Source organism: Pseudochaenichthys georgianus, chromosome 17 (assembly GCF_902827115.2).
Source record: "Pseudochaenichthys georgianus chromosome 17, fPseGeo1.2, whole genome shotgun sequence".
NCBI lineage: Eukaryota > Metazoa > Chordata > Actinopteri > Perciformes > Channichthyidae > Pseudochaenichthys > Pseudochaenichthys georgianus.
The window spans coordinates 27,577,227-27,601,205 of record NC_047519.1 but is presented as its reverse complement, the minus strand read 5'-3'; the positions used below and the strand labels follow the sequence as shown (position 1 = coordinate 27,601,205).

The 23,979-nt window shown below is 39.9% G+C and overlaps 2 protein-coding genes across 2 annotated transcripts; both read right to left on the bottom strand.

Moving 5' to 3' along the window:
- Positions 1-3,440: 3,440 nt before the first annotated feature.
- On the bottom strand, positions 3,441-11,404 carry ube2v2 (ubiquitin-conjugating enzyme E2 variant 2). The gene is made up of 4 exons (XM_034105218.1): positions 11,300-11,404; positions 5,378-5,526; positions 4,449-4,574; positions 3,441-4,285 (listed from the first exon to the last, which is right to left on the bottom strand). The coding sequence occupies exons 1-4, from the start codon at positions 11,313-11,315 to the stop codon at positions 4,139-4,141; spliced, it is 438 nt and encodes a 145-aa protein (XP_033961109.1). The 5' UTR covers positions 11,316-11,404; the 3' UTR covers positions 3,441-4,138.
- A 1,298-nt stretch (positions 11,405-12,702) lies between these two features.
- On the bottom strand, positions 12,703-22,189 carry mcm4 (minichromosome maintenance complex component 4). The gene is made up of 17 exons (XM_034105230.1): positions 22,084-22,189; positions 21,036-21,113; positions 20,734-20,892; positions 19,998-20,161; positions 19,735-19,836; positions 19,544-19,639; positions 19,320-19,415; positions 18,501-18,639; positions 18,089-18,309; positions 17,829-17,949; positions 17,092-17,351; positions 16,087-16,452; positions 15,856-15,983; positions 14,422-14,629; positions 14,110-14,338; positions 13,563-13,696; positions 12,703-13,204 (listed from the first exon to the last, which is right to left on the bottom strand). The coding sequence occupies exons 2-17, from the start codon at positions 21,097-21,099 to the stop codon at positions 13,109-13,111; spliced, it is 2,583 nt and encodes an 860-aa protein (XP_033961121.1). The 5' UTR covers positions 21,100-21,113; positions 22,084-22,189; the 3' UTR covers positions 12,703-13,108.
- Positions 22,190-23,979: the final 1,790 nt, after the last annotated feature.

The window sequence follows — 23,979 nt, the reverse complement described above, 5'->3', positions numbered from 1 at the left end:
TTCAAAGTTCCTGGCGTTGTTTTGGTTTTTATGCCCAATAATTTTACGGTTTTGATTCAGCAAGTCACTCTTTTCAGCAAAACATAAACCCACTTTACACTACCTGCTCAGCGCCAAACTGTATACAGACTAGTTAGCAACTAGCTGGTGAACATAAAGGGGCATTTAACTGCTAAAGATCCATAAGGTTACCCCAGGAGTACACCAAATTATTACCAATGCTTGTACATGTCTATTGGATGCGTGAAAACACAATGTTTCCATGTTAAACTTTATAAACTCATATGAATATTGTGTTTACAGCTTGTTGCAAACAATCTATTAAAGCAGGTTTAAAGAAAAACGACAGAGCCCTCAGAACGTGTCGAACCAATAGCATGGTTTCAAACAGCCTAGCTGGCTGCCATTGAAGGATAGAGCCGTACAATGATAACTACGTGCAGAACATAATATTCATAACAGAGCCCCTGAGTATCTCAAAGACCAATACAGAAGTGGAGCTAGTGTTTTTCACTTGTGCTTGCCAATGTTTAATGCCAAGTGTTCGTTTAGGCCTCTGTGGTGCCAGGAATTTAAAAACCACCTCAATGTAAAAAAAAGGTCAAATTCTGGCTTATGGGAAACCTAGTTATGTATTTTCTTAGTTTTTCCTGCCATCTTCATATTAAGTACCACAATGGAAACTTGTAATTTAATGTGCAAACCTTCAAAATAAAGTGTGTGTAATTCACTGTCCTTCCTTTGATGTCAAACACACATTTATTAATATTGGATATTTTTCATCTACAGCCAGACTCGGGCTCTCCTCTCTTTAAAACTCCAAATATAAGTTATGACAAGGATCTAAAGAATGGTAACAAATGTGGTTTCTCAGGAAGACAGACACATTCTCCTTTCAGTGGCCGTAAAGAAGACAAAGCTTTTTACAGTATCAACAGACGCAAGACTTGACCTTTTGGCCCTTTGGGGCAAAAGGTGAGCGCTCTGGGAGCAGAGGCCTGGTTCCAGGAGTCTGCCGGCAGACGAGACGTATGTCCTCCTCACAACATTCCTTCCCATCTTAGATCACTGAACAGCTCTCTCCGGCTTTCTGCCCCCAGTCCCTTCCCACCCGAAGCAATATAACTCTTCATTTTCGCCCGGATGGCACCTTATAAAGAAACCGAATGGCACAAGTGTAATAAACTGAGTGCTTCGAGTGAGGATGCAGCTGGTGCTTTAGTGCAGGTGCATGAGTTTGAAATTCAGATTAGTCTGAGGTTAAATAGTCAAGGAAGGATTTCCTACTTCCATTCAAATGAGACTATCCAAAAAAGAGTTCAGAGAAGTCTGCTCTGGAAATACATGTGGAGCATAAAGGAATAAGCCTCTGTAGCCTGAGGCGGTGTCTTTTATATTTCGGGATGACTGTGCTGCTGAGTGAACCGGCTGCAACACAAGCCACTTCCGATTTCATATTCATAACTTCCGAGAAGAGTGAGGGATAACATAATAAATATAACAACAAGAAAGCAAGGGAGTATATAGCTGATGGAAGCTAAGCTCATATAAGAAACGTCACATCCAGAAAGTCAAATCTCATCTGTCTCAGACTAGGCAAGAGCAAGGTCATCCTCCGCAGCAAACACTGACTCATCTCACACCCACACGCACACAATTTGAAATGAGAAATCTTGCATGCAGATATCTAATTGCTTTATTGTAAGAACACTGCCTTAGTAATCTAGCACTGTGCACAGCCTCAAAAGAAGGACACATAGGGACACCAGCTGAGAGTCTTTGGGACAGTAGCCTACGAACAGCCAGGCTGTAGCTCCCTACAGCTATCTGCAGAACATGTCACTTTTCTAAGGAATAATGACAGCAAGCACAAACTGAGCCTGGAAGCATCAGTGTCTGCGTTTTCATGACAAGTCATGTCCTCTAAACAGAAGCCACTTCAGAGTCTGCCGATGACATACTTGAGTGTAGAGCGCCCTCTAGAGGACAGAGCACTGACACGAAAGGACATGAAAAGCAGTCAAGCATACCAGTGGAACACATCAAAGCTCACCCTATGCAAATGTACTTTGAAACATATTTTAAAAATGTTGACTTTTGATATGCAAATGCTGCACAAATTCACAATGCAAGCATGTTTTCTGTTTATGTGTTGCTTTTCAAATGCAAATGTGTAATTGATATGCATATAAAGTAAAAATACACAGTCAAGATGCCTTTGTGGTTCTGTTCATCTTTATGCAAGTCAGCTGTTGAGCATGAATACACAGCAAGTGACCCCGGTAATAATCCTGTTTTTTTTTTAGCATGCTTCTTTGACAAGTGTTTCTGTTCGGAGTCGATGTGGCCGACAGACGCGTGCTGAACCCAACCAGGAGACAAGACGAGCTGCCTGGAGTCAGAATCTGCTGCAGAGAGGGAGATTTATGGCCAAGGAGGTCACAAGGTCGAATGTGCGAGCTACCACACTTCATCATTTTTAGATGTCACACAGACGCATGGTCTTATAGCTTCAATGCTTTGAGGATAGAGTTGTACTTGCTTACAGAGTGGCTTTCAAAATTCAACATCCATTATAAAAGCTTTTCAAAATATTGGGATTATGTCACAAGCTCTGGGTAGAAAAAAACCGATGTCAATGGAATGATTTGACTGATGGTGCATCAATGTTTGGTGGCTGCAACATCACATACTAATCTTTCCAAAATAAGTTGAGTCTGGTGCCAGAGGATAATAGGAATGTAAATTGCCAGAAATCCACCAAAGTACGAGATTAACCCCCTCGTCAGACTACTTCCAGTTAAGAGAATGTGGGCCTGCTTAATTTTCCTGGTAAATGAACTTAAGTTTAAAGATACTTTAGCAACTAAATGTTTAGCAATACACAATTATTTTAAACAGAGAAAAACAAACTGTGTACTTAAGACGGAAGATATCTGCAGTCATTTCCCCTTAAAGGCCATTTAGTTAATTAAACTTTGTTGATCAAACTGCTAGAAAACAACAACAACAAAGGGTCACATCTTCTTTGGGAACAGTACCCTTGCTTCTCACTGGATATCTACCACCGAATACTGAGCAGTGTTCCCAGCCGATAACAGAAAATATATCATAACCAGGTTTGAACGGGCCATCAATCATTAAGGAACAGGCTTGTTAATCTAATAAATGTGCCACTAAATGAGACCTGCAGAGTATAATGAATGACATTTTGATTATATTATTCTAATGAGCAGCAGCCACATATCAAATGACTGCCGTGTGGTGTCACCCAGCAGTTTCATTAACCTGGTTTCCATTACACAGTCCAACAGGGACAACGGGCTTTACTCCCACCGTAATGCTTGACTCATGCTTCAGCTTGTCAGCTGAGGCCCTCTAGTGTGAAAACTGGCAAATGTTGGTGCAGCTGAGAAGTCAAAAACAAAAACACGGGGCTGTTGTTTTTCAACAGTGATTTTAATTTCAGAAAATCATAAATTCATACACCTGCCATTTTCACAAGAAGTTAAATGCAAGGGGTTTCAGAACAGAACAGGCTTCAAGTCAAAGAGCGGCCGAACAGAAACATATTGGTATTGTGTCAAATAGAGATATATATATATTTATTTAAAAAAAAAATCTTTGTGTGACACTACTTTAGACTACAGCCACAGTTCAATATCTAGCAATCTGCATGATATTTTAATGAACCTGCTTAACTTGACTAACAAACTCAAAAATGTGGCTTCTCTTCGCCTGGTATTAGTTACAGAACATGCCATCACACACACCTTCCCGTTTACTTCAGGGATCATTTGAACTTAAAACTATTGGGACTTTGGAACAGCCTTTGCGTGGCGTCATGCTTCACTCTTCAAGCCCACTCAAGCTGGATCAGGTCGAACATAAAAGTCATTGTCAAAGTATTTATTTAGTTGATTAAAGGCAGATAACTGTGGTCTTGTCGTCTTTTCATTATCTATTCAGTGTTTAACTGCAGGGACATTTTCTTTTCTAATGAGCCATGCAATACGAAAGTCCAATCTTGCTCTTGCAGACGATATTGTTGATGTGTGAAGGGAGCCTCTTGATGATTTTACACGATATTTCTAAGAGAGTAAGGTTTAAGACAGAGGGTCGAAACAATCCAATACGATTAAGAGCTGAAGGTTTGTCCTTCTGGTGGTTGTGGAAGCTTCATATTTTCTTTGGACATCATTAGACGCCTTAACTCTTGAAGAACGATTTTAATGCTATAAGAATTCTGCCATTTCGCTAAAACTGGTATGCTACGTGAATCCACCTGTGAGATGAGACAAAACCAAAGCAGCAGATCAGTCATTGTGACACAGAGGTTGACAGTGAGTTATTACATCTGAGCGTTGCAGAACTGCAACGCCAAACTATTTCTGAGTTCAACAAATAATAAGACGGAGCAACACTCTTTGATATGTGATGACACTTACCAAGCCGTTGGAATTATTTATCCCATTCATGCTTAATTTTGTTACAAATCTAACATTGGGGGACAACTCTGGGTATCTCTGTCCACATTCCATTTTCAGACTGTATATCCTGTTCTCATAATTGGTCTGAAAACAAGAGAAAAACAGATGCAAGTCAGTTACAGTATCTATAAAAGGTCTGCACAGTATAGGACTAAAGCTTTCTGCATTACATATTGCAATATAAAAAGATACAATCATTTCTACCAGAAGACCCAACAAGCTTTATTTAGAAATAATTCATGAATCTATGTCTTAGGGTAATTCTGTTTGCATAGAAACTCATTTAAAACCCCTGAAAAATGCAATACAATTAGTTTCAGTGCACCAAACTTAAAACTGTGACTACTCTTCTGAAATGATTAAGGAGGAGGAAATCAAGAAGTTTAATTAAAAGTTTGACTCACCATGACCCTTTCATATTCAGGTAATACTCTTCTATCAATCCAGGATAAAGTCAACGATCTAACATGTCGTGATATTAATAATTCATGTTGCTTACCCTAAAATATGGTGACTCATCTGTGAATGAAGACAAGGAGCGTATCGAAGGGATCCAGGAGATCCAAAATATTACGGATAAAGAGACGGAACAGCTCGTCTTTAAAGTGAGAATAGATGGTTCACTCTAAAGTACAAACCAACGTAAATAAGCCTGTGCTGCTGCGCTTGCAATACACTGTCTGAAACCTGCCGTGCACGCTTCCTGTTTCTGCTGCACAAAACGTTGCAGAATGACGCCTTGGCATTGCAAGTTCTGCAATGCGACTATTTTGCATGTGCGTATCGCAATGTCGATGCTAAAACGATACATCGCTCAGCCCTAGTCTTTATTATAGTTGACAGTCTCTGCGTTGGAATGACAGTTATGCTGAGTTCGCTCTGCTTACTCTCGATGGTCCAATGATCATGCCTGTCCACCGTGTGAGGGTCATATCTTCGTCATCCTCGAGGCCCCAGCTGACTGTGCCATCGCCTTCGCCCTTCTGCCCCTCTTCAAGCTCTTCCAACAAGCGAAAATTGCGTGGAACTTTAACTCCTAGAACAACAAGAACAGAATTTGTAAGAAACAGATTTAACAGTATTATATGGTTTTTTTCTGTAGCCAAACCCTGTAATACTGTTGCGTATTCCTCGGTGCCATAGAGCTCCAGGGTCAAATAAAAAACACATCAGCGAGCCTCAGTGCACTTTTACTCGGACCAAACGAGCCCTTAGCAAATGGCTTGTTGGAAAACTGTGACAGGCACACAAAAGGCAAAAGGGTATTTAAGAATCAATAAAGTAAATGGAGCTGAAACAATGTTCTCCGTGTCCACTATGTATTGTTTTGTTGTTAAATATTTTTGCGAGTTAGACTGTTGCTCCGCAGCAAACAGCTGTTTACTTTTCCCCCAACAACGACAACCGACTCACGGAACGCTATGTTGTAGCGTTGATAAACGAAACAATTTAACTAAATTGCTAGTCAAAATATCAATACCACAGGAAATTTTTAAAGACAACGTTTGAAATATTGGAGAGTTTTGACTTTCCTCTAAAAATAGAACTGCAACGTCATTATCCAAGTGTTGGTGCATTCACTTTGCATCAATAGAATAAGTTTGAGATGTGAAAGACTGGTTAGAAGAAATGACTCAACCAGGGCTCGACATTATAAATGGCCCGCTGGCCCGGAAGCACTATTTAGACACCCCGGGCCAGCATAACGTACTTTCCACTTGCCCGCTCGGGCAAAAACTTGTTTATCCCAAATTTCCTGTGGTATTGGTATTTTGACTAGCAATTTAGTTAAATTGTTTCGTTTATCAACGCTACAACATAGCGTTCCGTGAGTGGGTTGTCGTTGTTGGGGGAAAAGTAAACAGCCGTTTGCTGCGGAGCACAGCGCGAGCAGGCTCCCGTGAGCGGGAGCGCGCTCCTTCACTACAGACTATCGCGCCACCTAACCATTCGCCAAAATGTTCTTAATACCAGCGGTAGCCGGCCAAGCGCCGGGCAAAAAACAATCTTCAAATAAAAGAAAGTCACCGGAGGAGTTAAAGGAGAGTGACAGGGAGCATGAGAAGAAGAGGGAGAGAAAGTTTCAGCCAGCTTGATCGATGGAGTTGGCTTCTAGTGGTGCAGTGACGTGTCCTAAAACCCTTTTATAATCTTAATAATTAGATTTATGATTCGAAAATTATAAAAGTAGGGTAGACATGTGGAGATTATCCGGCTGAACAAAACGTGCATTTATCAAACAGGTTTGTTTTCCACAGACCTTATTTCAAGCTATTTTCCAAAACCCTGTGGAGAAATCCCATTGCTTTTTGTCGAGGGAACCAGCAGCTTACTTCCTGGTTTTACTTCACTAGCTGCACCTCCCAATATAAACAAGGTATTCTGTCGGCTCTGTACATCAATGCCGACCTATGCTGACAAGTAAGTGAAGAGTAGAAAATATAAAGGTATTGGCTATAGGGAAATGTCCCAGCAGTTTAGGATAATGAAGGTTCTAATCAAATCAATTACATAGCCATTACATTTCTAACTCCTGATGACAGGAAGGCAGAAAGTGCATTATACAAATAATTATACTCATAATAATAGCAGAAATTTTTTAACAATGACCACAATATCATTATTTTAATAAACCAAATATGAACAATTGAGGAAAAGGAGGAAGAACTGATGGTTCAAATGTTGTAGTACAAGTAGTAATGTAGTTAGTGCATAAATTACTATTGCAACAAATGTGTTAATTTTCCTCATTATTAGTCGATTTCTTTTGGACGAATGCTCCGGGCCAGTGGGTACAATGGTGGGGCCAGTGATAATACAATTCCACCGGCCGGAGGGCCAGTGGCATTTTACCCTTAATGTCTACCCCTGGAACATCTTAAATGTTCTGATGAATATTTAATTTTAAAATGTTTTTAAATGCAGTCTTGACAGTTGTTTTGAAACAATGGAGCATATTAGGCCTATACTGCTAATTTGTAATGAATGAAAAACATGGAGTTACTTATTAACACCGTACAAAACGAATTAGCAAAAGAGACCAGATACATTCTTTAGAAAATGATGTTGGCATGAAATAAACGGCCTGAGAGGCACTCACAGCTTTGTAAATGAGACACTACTTTCAGCTCATGTCTAGTGGAGTAGTCGAGGGGACAGCACTTAAGAAAAACTGCTGCTATTCATAATCATGAAGACAAATTCACGAAAGGGGAAGTGAAAATAGCTTTTTGAAAAAGCCCTCTTGACTGAGGCAGAAAAAATATTCAAATGTTCCCTTTCGTCATCAAACTGTCATTTCACCTCCTCCAATCTCAGACAACATTCATCAAAGTGAGCTGTCACAAGCCACGTTTTAAATCAATATTTCACATCTGGTGTGCAGCAGCCACAATGAAGGATTGACTCTTCCGGTTCGGAACCGGTTCCAACATTTAGATTCCAACGGCATCATTTAGACATGTGCATTTCGGTTCCGCTTTTCGATGCCTGAGGAAAGGAGGTTTCTCGCCACTCTCCGTAGCCTACTGTATGACTGCGAAGGGGCGGGAAATGTAGCGTTGTACCCAGCGCCATATAGATAGATATATCTATATGGCGCTGGTTGTACCTACACTTCCTACAGCGTAACCCGAGACCAGGGCCGGCCCGTCGCACTGGCGTTATAGATGTTCGCCTAGGGCGCCAGATCTGTGGAGGCGCTGCGCTGACAGCTCTGGGAGAAAAAAATAAGTTTGGACCGTTGGTGCTCATCCTAATGTTCGGCCTTGATGTAAGAACATTCACAATTAAGTAAATGTAACACCCTTTCATCCCGGTTACACTTTTCATTCGCCCTGTACGATGGGCGCTGCAAGTGATGAAAATGGGGGATGTTGGCTTATCTGGCGCCCGCAGCTCACAGCCAAAGTGCGAGTGAGCGAGGGAGAAAGGGAGGGCGCTGTTGTTATTAGCATCTGGTGCTAGCTGCTCTAACGGAAGAAGAAGATGTTTCTACAATAATGTGGAGGGAGAGTCCTCTCCAGTCAGACTGAGAAGCTGATAACTTCAGCTCAGTGGGTCTCAAACGTTTTGATCACAATTTATGTAAACACATATTTCCAAGGCACTCCTTTATAATTATTGGGATAAAACAGGTTTGAAATCATTCCAATGTAAACTATAGGACAGTAAACCAGACATATCATTTTAAACTGGAGAGATACAAAAATATGCATAAATAAAATAGTAAAATAGGATATGAATGAACAACAAAAATAAAATACGTTACATGTATTTGTTATTGGCTATAGTAGGTTACTGGTTATGTTCACATACTTATTTGATTATTAAAATGTAAACCGATCTTTTTCATATGGGTGTTTAGAGTTGTACCCCCTAGATCTAGTCTCTAGTAATTCTGCTTAAAGTGCACCAGATTGAAGCATTTTACTTCAAAATGTTCAAACATTTCTTCCCGGTATGCCTGAGAAGGCAGATGCTCGTTTTTCTCAAAAATAACTGTTCTTTAAAAGTTGGACTGTTGCACTGTTGTAGCTTCAGTGGTTCTCAGGTTACAGTTACATAGTAGTGAATATAAACAGACTGATTAATGTGAATATTACTGTAAACTAACCTGTGTAAAAGTTTCTCGAATAAATGTAATTTTTTTGGTGGAAGAAGCATGTATAATTTTTTTTACCCTGCCCCTCAAAGAACCGGAATCGAGAACCGTTAAGAACCGGAATCGAAAAGTAGAATCGGAATCGGAATCGTGGAAATTCAAACGATACCCAACCCTACTCTTCAGTGGCTTTCACATTTTCTCATACCAAGTCCCTTCAAGATTTCATGTCTTTATCAATGTACAAACACTGGTGAAGACACCAATGTTAGCAGCTCATTTTAGCTCACCGGTTGAATACTGGTACCAGCGAATACGTCAGCTGTTAACAAGAAACTGCAGTACAACATTTTTTTATTTTATTAAAAAAAAGGAGGTTTATAACAATTACAAATGTCCTAAAGCCCAAAGAGCCAATGCCAAATCGCTTAGTATACAAATCCTAACTTTGTATTAGTTTTGTGTAACATGAAACAAAAGCAGTACATTTGGATAGCTGGCACCTTCAGATGTTCGGCATTTTTTCATATTTGCCATTTCATAATTTCTTCATTGTATTATCATATAAGTTTCAACTTAAAAAAATACAATAATATGTTTGTAGTTAGGTTTAATATTACACTTGCTGTGAGTTTGTTGCAATATAAACTATTTCAAACCAAATTAGCTGCACATTGAGGAAACAACTACCATATAGAATCGAGTTAAGGGTCTAGTTTGTCTTAACGTGGGCTTTGTAGAGGCCACTACTATCACACATGATAAAAGACAGAGTTGGCCTCTCGTGTATATTTAGAGCTGTATAGTTTTATTTTCCTTCACCATTGTTGTTGTCAAAGCCATCCAAGCACTCTTGGTAAATCTGAAACATGTCAAATTAAGTGTATGGGGGACAAAAGAACGCCAGTACAATTACAGAATAGGCACACTTTTGGTCAATACTATGTCAATAATATTAGCCTGACTGACTATAATCAAAGGATGTAGGTAAAATAAATGATTCGATTTATTTCAAATCAAATATCTTCCCTCTGTCATTGTTTCGTTGGCGTCTGTCTGCCACTCCCTCAGACTAAATGGGCTACTAGTGATTTAGACCTTGCTGGGTTAAAAATGAATCAGCCAACTAGGTAGTTTCGATTATGAAGTTACTTCCCGTTTATCCAATTTGCAATTATATCTTTGCGCCGTGTGACTAATAAGATTTCTTTAAAAACTACGTAGGATCTACAAAAACATCATAAATAATCGTATCAATATAATTGAGTTTTTCTGTAACTCACAAAAGAGTTTATTTTTGCAAGTTTTACAACCACGCTTTTTCGCGGATCACTCCAGCATGGGCCCTGACTACTTGCTGAACCAAAGCGTGCTAACAACAGCGTAGCATCTGGTTTATACACTCCCACACCTAACAAAGGCAAGCGTCTACCTAACGTTAAATACACTGATATATGTCCTGCATCTATTCCTAGAGGTACAGATAATAAACTGTTAAAATGTGACGTTAGCAAGCGAAGTGCTGATCAGTGATCAAAGAGAGACTGGTTTCTTTATTAACATGTCAATGACGCTGTTGCAATGTGAGGTGTGTCACTGAGAAGCCATCCAAAACCCCCGCACCATATTTGAGACTTGAATTAATGCAACTCAATTGCTATAACTCCACACAACCGACATGTGTCTGGACAGCCAATACACAATGGTAATAAGTGTATTCGGATCATAAACTTAGTTATCCGGACACAACGAGACCGTCGCTCGTTGCCTCGCGGTCATGGAATATTCTAGTAGTTGCCAAGTTAGCTAAATATAGCTAGCACTGTCTGCGGTTGTTTACAATCCTGATATTTAGGCAGTCTACAGCACAATTAAACTCCGACAACACATAATACAATATATGAGGTCTTCTTTGCGAAACATTGGAGCCAATACGTGCATTGATTACGCTTATTTGCTACACCTTAAGCTATTTTAGCCAATTCACGGAGCAAGCTATTTGCTAGCGCCATGGGATATATGGCCCCCGTGATATTCACTGCTTCGCAAAGAGAAGGTATTGACGAAAACGTTACAATTCTGCGGAACTTAAGTAAACATTTCTGTTATGAGCTAGTTGCCACGTTTGGTCCCGAAATGACAGTGCGTCCGCATTTTCTATCACACTTTAAGTCGCTGTATATGGTTAGTTTGAAGGCACACAAACCTGAGGAGGCCGCCATCTTCTTCAACCGAGTCCAGAAGCAAACAGAACTATGACATCACCACAGCCTTTAAATCTGGCAGACAGCGGGCGGGTGTGTTCACAGCAAACCGGTTCACACACATCTCACTGTCATAAGCAACCTGGACTAACTTTAAGACTTTTTTTTACCAGTTTTCCAGGTCAAATGTGTCAGGTTTCTAGATACAAATATTTCACACATCCTGAGAACCAGAGATTATAGGAACAAGGCTTTAAAACAGCTATAAATACAAAAAACAATGTTCTCTGAGTCATATTTTAGCTTTTCTTTTAGGATTTCAGTGATTTTTTTATGCGGGGAATGCAATATTTAGAACTGGGGATCATAAGACCGTTTTATTTATGTTTCCAGTAGGCCTATGTGCCACATACTAACCCTCAGCGAGCACATCTCTAGAACTCTATGATACAATTGGTATAACTTAAGTTACTTATACTAAGACCCTTTGTTATGCCAAATGATGTACCATAAACAATGGGAACATAGGCCTCAGAACATTGCATCCTAGAGCACACATGTAGAGTAGGGAACATGGATCCTTATTTATATTCCCATGCTTGCCATATCTCCATACAGTTGTATGGCTGTATCAATCTCAAGAACATAGGCCGTGGAGCACGTCATTTATAACTCGGACTGTTACAGCTGTAGATTTGAAAATATGTATTAAGCCTTTTAAAGTAAACCATATCTTCTCCCACTGTTCAGTGTCTTGCTTGAAAAAAAAAAAACACTGGTTCACTAGTAGCCTACAAACTTATGTTGCTGCAACGGGAAGATATGTGTTCTCAGCCAAGGGTCATAAGTTCCTCAACTCAATATCCTCTCAAAGTGACACATTAGGGAGACCTTTCAAAGGAAGTCTAAGCAATGGTTTTCCCCAAGGTCAAATGTTCAGTGCGTTTTTCCCTGGGTCAATATGTTGAAACCACCCACCTACAGATGAATTCTTCCCGATGTTATTCTCCTAAACCCTCATATTTACGAGAAAGAACGTTACCATTAATAACTTCAAATAAATGTTAACCATAAAAACGTCATTTCAAAACATGTTCCCATGTTCTTTTGCTATTAAACTTCGTTGCAAGCCCTTAACAATATTTTACAATTTTTATATCAAGAACATAAGACCCTGGGAACATAAAATGACCACGTTGCAACGGTTGCAACCCTCAAACATCGACATTTTTGTGGAGAACCCAGTTCATATATTAAATAAATATATCGACTGAGTTATGAGGTAATGTGTTACAAGAGAAAATATATCTAACATATCATAAGTGCAGATTCTTTTGATAACGACTTTGAAGATACTCAGGGAAACATAATGGGAACAACTTCAATCTTTTTTTAGTAAGCATTATTTTATTTTATTTCTATTAAGCAAGCTACAAAGACAATTCATCTTAGGAAATAAGTGACAGACTTAATACTCGTCATAACAATGTACAAGTTGAAACAAAAGAGCTTTTTACCATGAAACAAAAACAGAAAGAACACAACTTGAACAGGTAAAGTAATGAAATACAAGCAATATAAGTATTAGCTCCATTCATTTATTTTTCTCTTTTTTTAACAAGACACCAAAGCCTGAATGAGTCATGTGGTTATTCTGGATCATGTCTCTAAGTTGCCGGATATTTAAACATCTAATACGCCCAGAAAACATATGGTGGTTCAATTATACAAAATACTTTTTACAGCACATGAAGAGGTTGACACAGGATAGCATTTAAAATTAAGGACTGTACATAATTGCAGGGTGTGCCTTAGGCAAGGAGACGAACAGTCTTTCCAGTCACCGTCAAGTAATCCTCGTCAGCCAGGGCTCGGAGCGCCTCGTCAAACAGCTCCTTAGTGATCGCCTGAAGCAAAGTCACAAAGAGGGAAGTCATTACAGGAAGTGGAGGTGTTGACAATTTATAATGAATGATTACCTTGTTTATCCCAAATAGTGTCATGGCTTTTCAGAACCTTTAATGTAATTTTATTCCCAACAGTGTTAACTTGCTTGCCAATATCTAATGATGCATTACTGTTATCTTACATCAATGTCATGGACTAGAAAATAAAAAACCTCTGCTCTTGTTCAACTAAATTAAAAAGAAGCACACTTTTCTCAGAGCACTGAAACCGTAGCATCTCAGGAGTTCAAAAGGAAATGTAGTTAAATGTAATGGAATTATGTTCAAGTAAATGAAAGGCAAAATCAAAAATATTTACAGTTTCAGATTGTCCTCTGAGATCATCAAGCAGCTGATGGTACTTCATGGCAGGCGTCTTTCCTCTGGCCTGGATCAGTTTCTTCAGGGCTGAGGCAATCTCTTCCCTGCGTTTGCGGGCAGTGGCACTCATACCTGGAAGCACAAATTAATACATTAATAAAAAGGAAACCCAAGGAGACATTTTCAAATTGAAAATTGGTCAACCAACTGTCCTGTAGCATAAGATATTCCGTTTTCTACCATATCAGTTAAGGTAAATCAGAAAATGTTTGCGCTTGAAAAGCTGGACCCAGTGATTTTTTGTAATTGTTGCCGTAATTAATAATAAAAAAAACATATATCAATCTAATGTACTTCTTCAATATGTTTCTCACCCAGTCAGCTGCTATTGTTGGCATCATAAACACTACCAATACTCGCTGCAGTTTATGATATGACATGAACATAGGTCCCTTTTTTCAATACCTCTCCACCAGTCATGTCACACATTGACTACACAAACTGTTCCAATAATTCAAATATTTGCAATGCCCCGTGCTGAATACCTGTTGTGAGAATGGAGATGTCAACAAATCCTGTTCTGGGGTCAGTGGCCGACTGTTTGAGGGCCTCTCTGTGCAGCCGCTTGGCCTCCTCCACGTCGATGGTCTCCACCTTCTCACAGAAGCGCACCTTGGCGTGGGCCTCTGACAGGCGGATCAGGGACTCCAGCTGTCTGGGATAGGCGGACACCATGCCCCGTCCACTGCCTATCTTCCTCATGTCTACATAGGCCTGATGAACAACATTACAACTGTTAAAGACTGCTAACAATTACCATCATGATCATTAATGATGGAAATTCAGAGAAAACACACCTCAATTAGAGCCTGGCCGGCTTCCTCACTCAGCCTTGGGTGGATGTATGTTCGTGCATATGCAATGTAGTCCCTCAGCACAGCCATGTCGAGGAACTCTTCTTCAATCTGCTCCTCGCTCTGGTAGTACAGCGACACCAGGTGGTGGGCCAGCCTGCGGTCGTAAGCCTCGTCCTGGGGATCCAGCATCAGGAATATGAGGTCGAATCTGATGGAGAACAAAAATAAATAATAGGACAATTAATAAACTAAACCTTAGAGAAAAAGAAAAAAAATGCTTAATTTCAACAGTCATGCTTTCAAGGTTAAGGATATGATTACATTCATATGAACTATTCATAACTGTTGATATATTGTGATTTTAAGAGTGTCTATTATCATCTGGCCGGGGACAACAGCTGGATATTAGCAATGTTTGCTAAAGCTGCCCCATTTGTGACAGTTGATTAATGGAGACTGTCCACAACACTATAAAACAAATATACTAAACTAAACTATTTGCTCATTTTGTAAAATGCATGACTCCATGATCAGCTGTTACACACTGCTGTGGGTAATAAGGAATTCTGTATTACTTTAATAACGAATTGACTGTATAAACTTTATTTCTCACAATTGCTTTTTAACCATTTTGATTCAAGAGGCGCGTTCACACCGCAGTACTTTTCCCACTTTAGTTCCGATATAGTTCCGAAATGTTGTGTTCACACCAAAAAGAGCCGGAACTAAAATTAGTTCATGAGAACCTTTTAACCCCCTTTTCCCTCCCTGCTAGAGAGCAGGGACTTTCGTGGGAGAAAAAGGGTCCTATGTCTGATTGGCTGGGCGGATTGCAAACCACACCCTGTAAAACTCCCAAAAAGTTTTGTGAAGCCGCCATTTTATTATCCTCGCATTAGCATTAGCCCAGCGCAGAAACGCAGAGAGACTAACTTATGGCAACACAAAATAAAACATGGGAGCGGTGGAGATGAAGAGGTGTCGGCGTTCTGGCGATTTACTCGGAAGGCTTCAGTAGAAGCTGCTGGGAGTCCCAGCAGCTTCTACTGAAGCCAGTCCCCAACTCCTGGGACTTCCGACCGGGGACTTTGGGCGACAGTATACGCCGTGAAGTGGTTTGCGGCCTGCCAGTAAACCCAAAGCAGAAGAAGAAGAAGAAGAAGAAGTGACGTCAGCGGCTTCATTTGCCTAATCCTCCCCCAGGGACTTATTCCGGTGTGAAGGCGATCTGTACTTCGTTCATGCGAACTAAAGAGTTCTCATGAACTAAATTCTCATGAACTAAGTTCTCATGAATCTTTGTGGGAAAAGTACTGCGGTGTGAATGCGCCTAAGGCTTCCAGAGTCTGGATATGTCTTGGTTTAAGTAGCTTGAAAGTGGTTATAAAGTGTGTACGTTTTACTTAAAAATCTGTGCTGAGTAATGGAGCTCACCTGGACAGCAGTGTGTGAGGCAGTTGGATGTTCTCAATCGTGGTTTTTTTGGGGTTCCACTGAGATTCAATGGGGTTAGCAGCAGCCAACACAGAGGTGCGGGCATTCAGCTGGCAAATAATTCCAGCCTGCAGACAGACAAGACAAAAAGGTTAAGAAACGGCCTTTTGTAACATCACAAACAGAGTATTCCGTCTTATCTACGAATCCCTGTAAATGTGTCTCACACACCTTGGCAATGGAGAGGGTCTGCTGCTCCATGACCTCATGCAGCACGGACCGCGTGCTGTCACTCATCTTGTCGAACTCGTCGATGCAGCAGATGCCGTTGTCGCTCAGCACCAGAGCTCCGGTCTGCAGGACCAGCTGCCGGGTCTCGGGGTCCTTCATCACGTAGGCGGTGAGACCCACAGCGCTGGAGCCCTTTCCCGACGTGTACTGGCCGCGGGGAACCAGGTTAAAGACGTACTGCAGCAGCTGGGACTTACTGGTGCCCGGGTCTCCGCAGAGCAGGATGTTCAAATCTGCACGGAAGTTTCCCCGGCCGGTCTCACTGAAGTCCTTACGAGTGCCGCCAAACAGCTGCAGCAGAATGCCCTGAAGAACAGAAATATCCATACTGTGATTAGAATAGATATAACCTGGGATTTTGGTTATCATGACATCATTATTTTCATTGTTTGAGGCTGTCAATCAAAATCTCTTAATCAAATCAATTACAGGAGACGCCTATCAGAGATTTTTGTATTTGCTTGGGAAAGCCCCCAAATGAAGTTATTTAAACTAAAAAACATTAAATTATTTAGGCACATAAGTTAAGCATTGAATAGGAATATATGAAAGGGGGGCAATAGAAATAGAAAGGTTGTTTAATTTTTCATTCTTACATGCCGGTGAGGGGCAGACTTTTAGCGGCAAGTAAGCAGGGAGCTCCGGGAACACGGAGATCCTGATAATCTGTTTTTATTGTGGACGTAACGGTCTTCATTTATTTGTTGTACTATCTACATGCATAACCTATGTCTAACTAATTGTAAGTAACATGTGCCCAGTTAAATAAGTGTCCCAGTGAGCTATTATTAAGAATATCATAGTGTCAGTATCACAAAAGTCCTGAAACTAGTACATTACGGCAGTCAACATTATTACCCAGTCTCGGATTTCAGTTTTTTTCCCTATAGTGCACGCAACTCAAAACACTCATGTTTTGGCTTGCTTCCATTCACACTTACACACCTTTTTGATATCCTCATGCTCGTAGATGCTAGGTGCGAGGGCTGAGGAGAGGCGTTCGTAGACGTCTGGTTTGGCTGCCAGCTCCTTCAGCGTCTGCACTCGGTCTTCGGTGAAGAGCTTCTGCTCAGAGTTCTCGTCCACACCGTGCAGGCGCTTCTCGTCTGTCTTGCGGAAGTGGATGGCATCGATGTGAGTCTTGTACACCGACTTGACGTTGCTCTGACGTGGGTTCGCACGCATGGGGACCGCTCTGTAGACACCTGCAGGGGCATTCAGGGGACTGTTAGGATGGCTATGATTGACAGGAATATATATATATATAAAAAAAAATACACGTTTATTTTATATTAGAATGCCACAATTCTAATTTAATTAAGCGTAAACTTATTTTTCAAGATCTTTTTGAAAATATTGTCCATTTCCTGCATTTCATTTGATAGGTTTTGAAGAAGATTCAACTTATTGTCATTACGTAGTACAGGTATGTAATGAAACGGTTTCTCTGCATTTGACCCATCCTAGTGTTGGGAGCAGTGGGCTGCCATTATGTACGGCGCCCGGGACATAGGGTTGGACATAAAAAAGTTACCTGAAAAGACAATACTTCAGCTCTGCAACATTTTAAAGCACAATTTGGACTTCTTTGTGCTATTTTAACGTTGCACGATAAAAGAAAACGACAAAGAATCGATAATAAAAACAGTAATTGGCTGACAAAGAGATTCAGGAAATCTCACCAGTGATGTTAATACGGTCTCCGGGCTGCACTTTATCCACCAGGTCATTGTGAGCGTAGACAATGGATGTGTGTGGTGTCTGGCCAGCCGGCATGTCATCAGGAGACTCTTGAATTTTGACCTGTTGTAAAAAGCGAAAGATCAATACATGAACAGATGTCATGACCTCCACAGCAACACGTCCCTAATTAACACTCAGCACATTAGGTGTCGCCGGGTGAAAGCAATCTGTCCCTTTATCAACCCTGCCGAACTCTCACCATCTGTTTGTCTGAAAATAGGGAGCGATTGTGAACGAGCGCCAGGCTGTGGGTGGTGTTGCAGTGGCGGCACACAGCCGGCTCTGCGATACGCCCGCGATCCACCTCCACGCGGGTGCTGAAGGCGCACACCTGGCACTGGAAGAACGCCTCCTGCATCTCGGGGATGAGCTGCGAGGTGCGGATCACCATGCCGCTGATGGTGATCAGCTGATCGATGTCTGTGGAGGCAACACATAAAGGCACACAGACGCTTTAGCCCGGAGCTGATACCTCACGTTTTATCAAAGCAGGGAACAATATTCACAGAAATCTCCCACTCTAAATATGGGATAAAATGTCATGGCATGGGAGCCCTAAGGAAAAGTATGATGTCACTTCACATGGGCTGAATTAATGAATCCACACACACCTTCTGGGTTCAGGTTCCTCATGTTTCGGGTTTTCAGGGCGTTGTAGGGGCGGACTTGGATCTGAAACTCCAGGATGGAGTCCGGAAAACGCTCAAAGAAAAGCTCGTTCACAGCCATGTCGAAGGTTGGGATGACTTCCTGCACAGGGAACACATGATACATTTAGGAGACAGAGAGCAATAAAGTGAAATTTAAACTTCAACAGCAGGAGAAAGAAGCTCAACACGGACACTCACTTTTTCAGAAATGCAATTCATCTGTAGTTGTAGTTTTTATTGTTGTTTTTATGAATGTTAGCATGTAAAGTGTCTTTGAGTACCCTGTAAAGCTCTCTACAAATAAAATATATTATTATCCTGTAGAAAGTGTGAAAACATTAATACCAAGTGTCAGTTCTCACCATTTTCAGCACTTGTACATTGGTTTAAAAGTATTTATCTTGTTTTTTTTTTTTTTAAAAAGGACATCATGGCACCGGCATTTTTGTATCACATGCATGGTGTTTAAACCAATACTATTCTGTATTTTGAGAAGGGTAGGCATAATATAAAAATGTTATAAAAAACATTATACGAGTATGATCTCTTTTTAACATATTATTATGTGGCTGTTCACGCACTTGGGTACATTTCTGCTCCGTTTTTTTTTTTAAATCAATTATTTTAACTTAAAGACCAAAACGGAGATGGATTAATCACTATTTATAAATTTAGCAAAAGTAACTGCTAACATGGTGCAGGTACGTATTCGTATAGAAATTGCACAAATTGACTGTATAATGCACATGAGGTAATTATAAAAATAAAAAAGGACATTACCTGTGGGTAGCAGATGAGCTGCCTGTAGAGTTCTGCATCAAAGGACTGCACATGCAGACAGCTCACATTCAGGACTGGATCGCCAACAACACTGATCTGTGACACAGAAATAAAAACATTCATATTTGAGATAGACCTTAACTGACTCTCTAGGAAACATCATCAATTGCAATTCGATTTAAACCAACGTAACGGATCGACATGATGTAAAAAAGGTACACTACCTCTTCCAGCTTCTGCATGTATAAAGGCTCGTTCAGGTCCAGACCAGCGTTCTCATCTTCAGTGGAGGTCGGGTCAATGAATCTCTGCAGGAACCTCTGAAAGCAAAGTGACGCAGAGCATGCAAACAATTAACTCCTTTGTACATAGAATTAGTCATATTTTCTAGCACCTGAAATGCAAGATTAAGTACCTGAAACTTCTCCTTGCAGGTCCCGACATTCACATCAGTCCCCCAGATCACCAGCCTCTGGCCTGCGTTAGGCTCACTGGCTACAGCCCCATCAGCAGTTGGCTGTATACAAATAAACATGAAAAGAAAGTTAATTAACTAATGTGGTTTTAAGTTAATCACCCTTAACGGTTTCAAGATATCGTTCTTATCATGTCTGACGCAATTACAATAAATGAAACACAATGTCATGATAGTATTGTTCTGCTGATTTCTACTCTTACCGGCTCCAACTGGAGATCGACTTGTGGGCCCTTCCTCACTGACCCCAGGTCAGGACGCTGTCTGGCCGGTGTGCCTCGCACCCCACTGCGCGGGGTCCCTTCAACCCTGGAGCTGGGGGTCCCGTACATCAGAGGGGAGCTCATGTCCACTTCATTGGGTAGGACTGTTAAAGAAGACACTGGAGTTAACTCAAGTGTGTAACAACAACCAATATTACCAAGTCCCTGCATTTCCACTGGATAGGGCTAAAGCAGTCCATTAAAAAAAACGTTAAATAGGAATACTTTACCCATAAAATGACTTTGTATAAGAACTACTCAAACTTGAATTCTCAAAGAAAACATTTCTAGCATGACACCAATATCAACAAAGTAAAAAAAACATAAACAACGGTTTACGAACTCTCAAACAACAGGTGCAGTATAAGTCTTGTCAAGTGTTATGCTCATTACTTACCAAACTAAAGCATTTTCACTTAATCCTCACTATTATAAACACTTCCGTACGAACAGTCATATTGCACAAGGTGTGCGAAAGTTTTGAAAACAGATATTTGATATAGTTGCATCTGTTGTTAAAGGTTGACTCCCTTTGAGTTTAAATTCCAAGACTTTTCTTTTTATTCAACTTCTTTTTGGAAGAATTCTAGACAACACAGGGTGAAATATTGATATACAAATTAACTTTTTGTGGGTGAACTATTCCTTTATATGTGGGCCTTTGTGTGATTGGTACCTGAGGGTCTTGGGCTGGAGAACAGAGACGTGTCCTGAGGGGCTGATGGACTCAGCAGGTCGGTGGCGGGGGAGGTGGGCATCGGCATCAGGTCTGCATTGGAGGAGTCCTGGCCCCTGCGCCGCTGAGAGGGGGGAGAGATGGGGCCCTCACTGCTGGCTGCAGGTACACAAAGACACACAAACAAGTTAACAGTACACACAGACACCTACAACCATGTGGACAAGTCTGTGGCATCAGTTGAAAACACAAGAAACTGTTGACAGAAAGGTTTCCTTTGATTAAAAGAGACATGGACTTACGTGTGGAGGGGTTGCCGTCCCTTTCTCGTTTGCGGCCACCAGGAGTCGATGTTGGGGAAGACATTGTTGCTGTTTTATCTGAGGATTACATTTAAAGTAAATTAAGTTTATCCTGAATAATGGCTGCCATAGTAATGAAGCTAAAACAAGAGCTCTAGTAGGATTTTGATGTATTTCGAACACCTGCCAACTGACTTATGGAAGTCTGGTTGGTGTGTTCGATCAGGCTTGTTTTCTGTTAGAGGCAAGAAGGGAGAATAGCTTTACTTATACTTTAAAGTTTATTTTGTTTGGTGCTGCCACAACATTTTACTAGGCTGACTGTTGCAGGTGTATATTATTGTAGAACACTGTATTTCAATAATTTAAAAATGGTATCTGCTCTCCATGCAGTTTTGTTGAGATTAGTCTGCTCAGTCTTGCAGAACCTTTCGATAACAAAAGCGTTATGGTCCCTTTTGTTTTGCTCCACCTGGAAACAAACACTTGTTAAATAGGTCCAGATGAGTTCATTGTTAATGAGTGTGGAAGAGTCTTTAACAGTCTTTAATATTGTTTGTCACCACTATGATTCAATGTTTATACATTTGAAATATAATTGACACCTACAGTTTAATCTCAATGAAAGTATAATGAAAACAGTTATCTAGTATCACATCAAAAAGGTAAAACACTGACTTCTTTTAGGTGTTCATGCATCAACTCCCAATTATTCAGAAAAGTAGCTCAAGCTTACTTACATGTTAAATATACTTGACCAAATATAACAGTTTCTTTTGTATCCTTATTAATACATAATTGAATTGTGCTTTTGCTACTTGAATTTAAGGTTTTGGGTCAGACAATAACTTTTCCACCATTTGACATGTGGCTGAGGAAACAATGAGCTGAAAAGTAATGCCGTTTTAAACATGATTTAACACTTCAAAGTGAGCTTGAAAGCTGATGCACATCCTCACAAACGTGTGTGATGACAGAAAATATGATTCGTTAAACACGATCAATAGATTAATAAGAAATAACATAAGTAAATGGTGTTAAATCATACCTCTTCTTGTGTGTACGTCCGATTGCTGCAGAACTGGCGCGAAACTGCGAGTGACGTAATTTTCGCGGGGAACTTTGGACCAATAGCAAGCCAGGACCTTCGCTTCTTTCCGGCCGATTCCTCCTCTGCAAAGGGGTGTCCATTTTGAGATTAAAGGATCGAGGCTTTAATTTAAATACAATAAAGTGTCTCAATATATTAAATCAAAGTTTTAAAACAATTTAAGCTAGAGGTATTAATCTATATTATATTAAAATGACGATATGCTTTTCCTGCACGTGGCCTTATTCTCTTGTATACCCTTTGAGCTAATATGGTTTGGTCCAACAATAAATGAACACTTTTTTGCCTCTTCTTTATTGATACGGTTTACAACATTCAACAATACAGACGTTGAATGTCACGTCACCTGAGAACAGGAAGTTTTTCTTCATTACTCAGATCAGGAAGTTAATACATATCTGTAAACATGAATAAAAAAGCAATAATACACTGTTTGAAGAGTTCAAGACTTGCATCATGAAAAGGAAAAATGAAATACAACGTTTTTACACAAAATACAAGGACTTTATACTAGAACAACCTTTTTAAAAAGACTGCTGTTTTCGTTGTATTCACAATTCATTATTTTAGACGAAATGTTGAACAACTCAAAGAAGGGACGGATGGTTGTGGAAATAGTCCTTTTAAAAACCATTTGAAATCAGTTGAGGTAAAAAGAGAAATATTTACTAAAAGTAAGAACATTTTAAAGAGTAAGTGGATAAATAATGCATTTGTTTTGAAAAATGAGCCGTCTGAGGAAATTTAAATATATTGAATAATTACAGTGATTCATCATAATAATTCATTGTATTGGCTTTATTTGGTGATACAAATCAAATAAGTATTACTCTATCAAATCAGACTTAATACTGCAAGTACGCTCAGTGACCACCACGTGGCGTAGTTTCATTTCAAAAAGGACTTTGACAGAGGAAAAGTACAGCCACTTCCTGAAGGGGAAATCATAAGGAGTGTTTCCGAGAAGTGTTAGAACATGTGTCCCTTAAAGTGGTATCGAAATGCTCTGTAAACATGACTCATGACTCATGTGCAATAAAACCGAAAAAACCGAAATACTTGAATTAACTGATGTCAAAGTATCTCAGTTTTATTACACATGATTAATACCTGTAAAATACATCTGTCTGAAATAAATGATTATTGTAAAATCAAATTCCTTATTATATTCACAAGTTAAGCAGTATTTGGCAAAGATTGGATTGGTTCCCTTCAAAAATGCACATTATAAATACAACACAAATAAAGTGATATGAAGTTGTAGTATTTAGAAAAGAATAAGGTTAATGTAAACAGGGTACCACACAAAGGTGTAAAAAGGTTGTTAAAGAGTCGATACATTATATGATAACATGTAATTATGTAAATAACTTTTGATGAAAGGGTAAATAGAGGCTTTCGTAATGTTAATGCCAATAAATATAGCTTATAAATAATAATAATAATAATGCATTTTATTTATATAGCGCTTTTCACAACTCAAAGACGCTTATAAAGACATCTCATTGTCATACATTAGTCTAGTAAACAGACTTTTTATGGCAACTCTAATCATATAAACACTTACTACATCTGTATTTAAAAAAACTACAAAATATCTGTTCCTGTTTTCCTGATCTATCTGATTTGAAACCCTGTATAGTTAGTAAGATGGGACTAGATAGTTTGTTGCCTGTATGTAACAACATGTTGATGTTCAAGTTCACTTATTGGTTAATGTTGACGTGTGTGCGGTTTCCCTCCGCACATTTGCTCTCTCTCTGTATGTAAATCGACTGCTGCAAACCACATTAGTCAAATTCCCTGCACGTTTTAACTAGGGCTGCAAGTAAT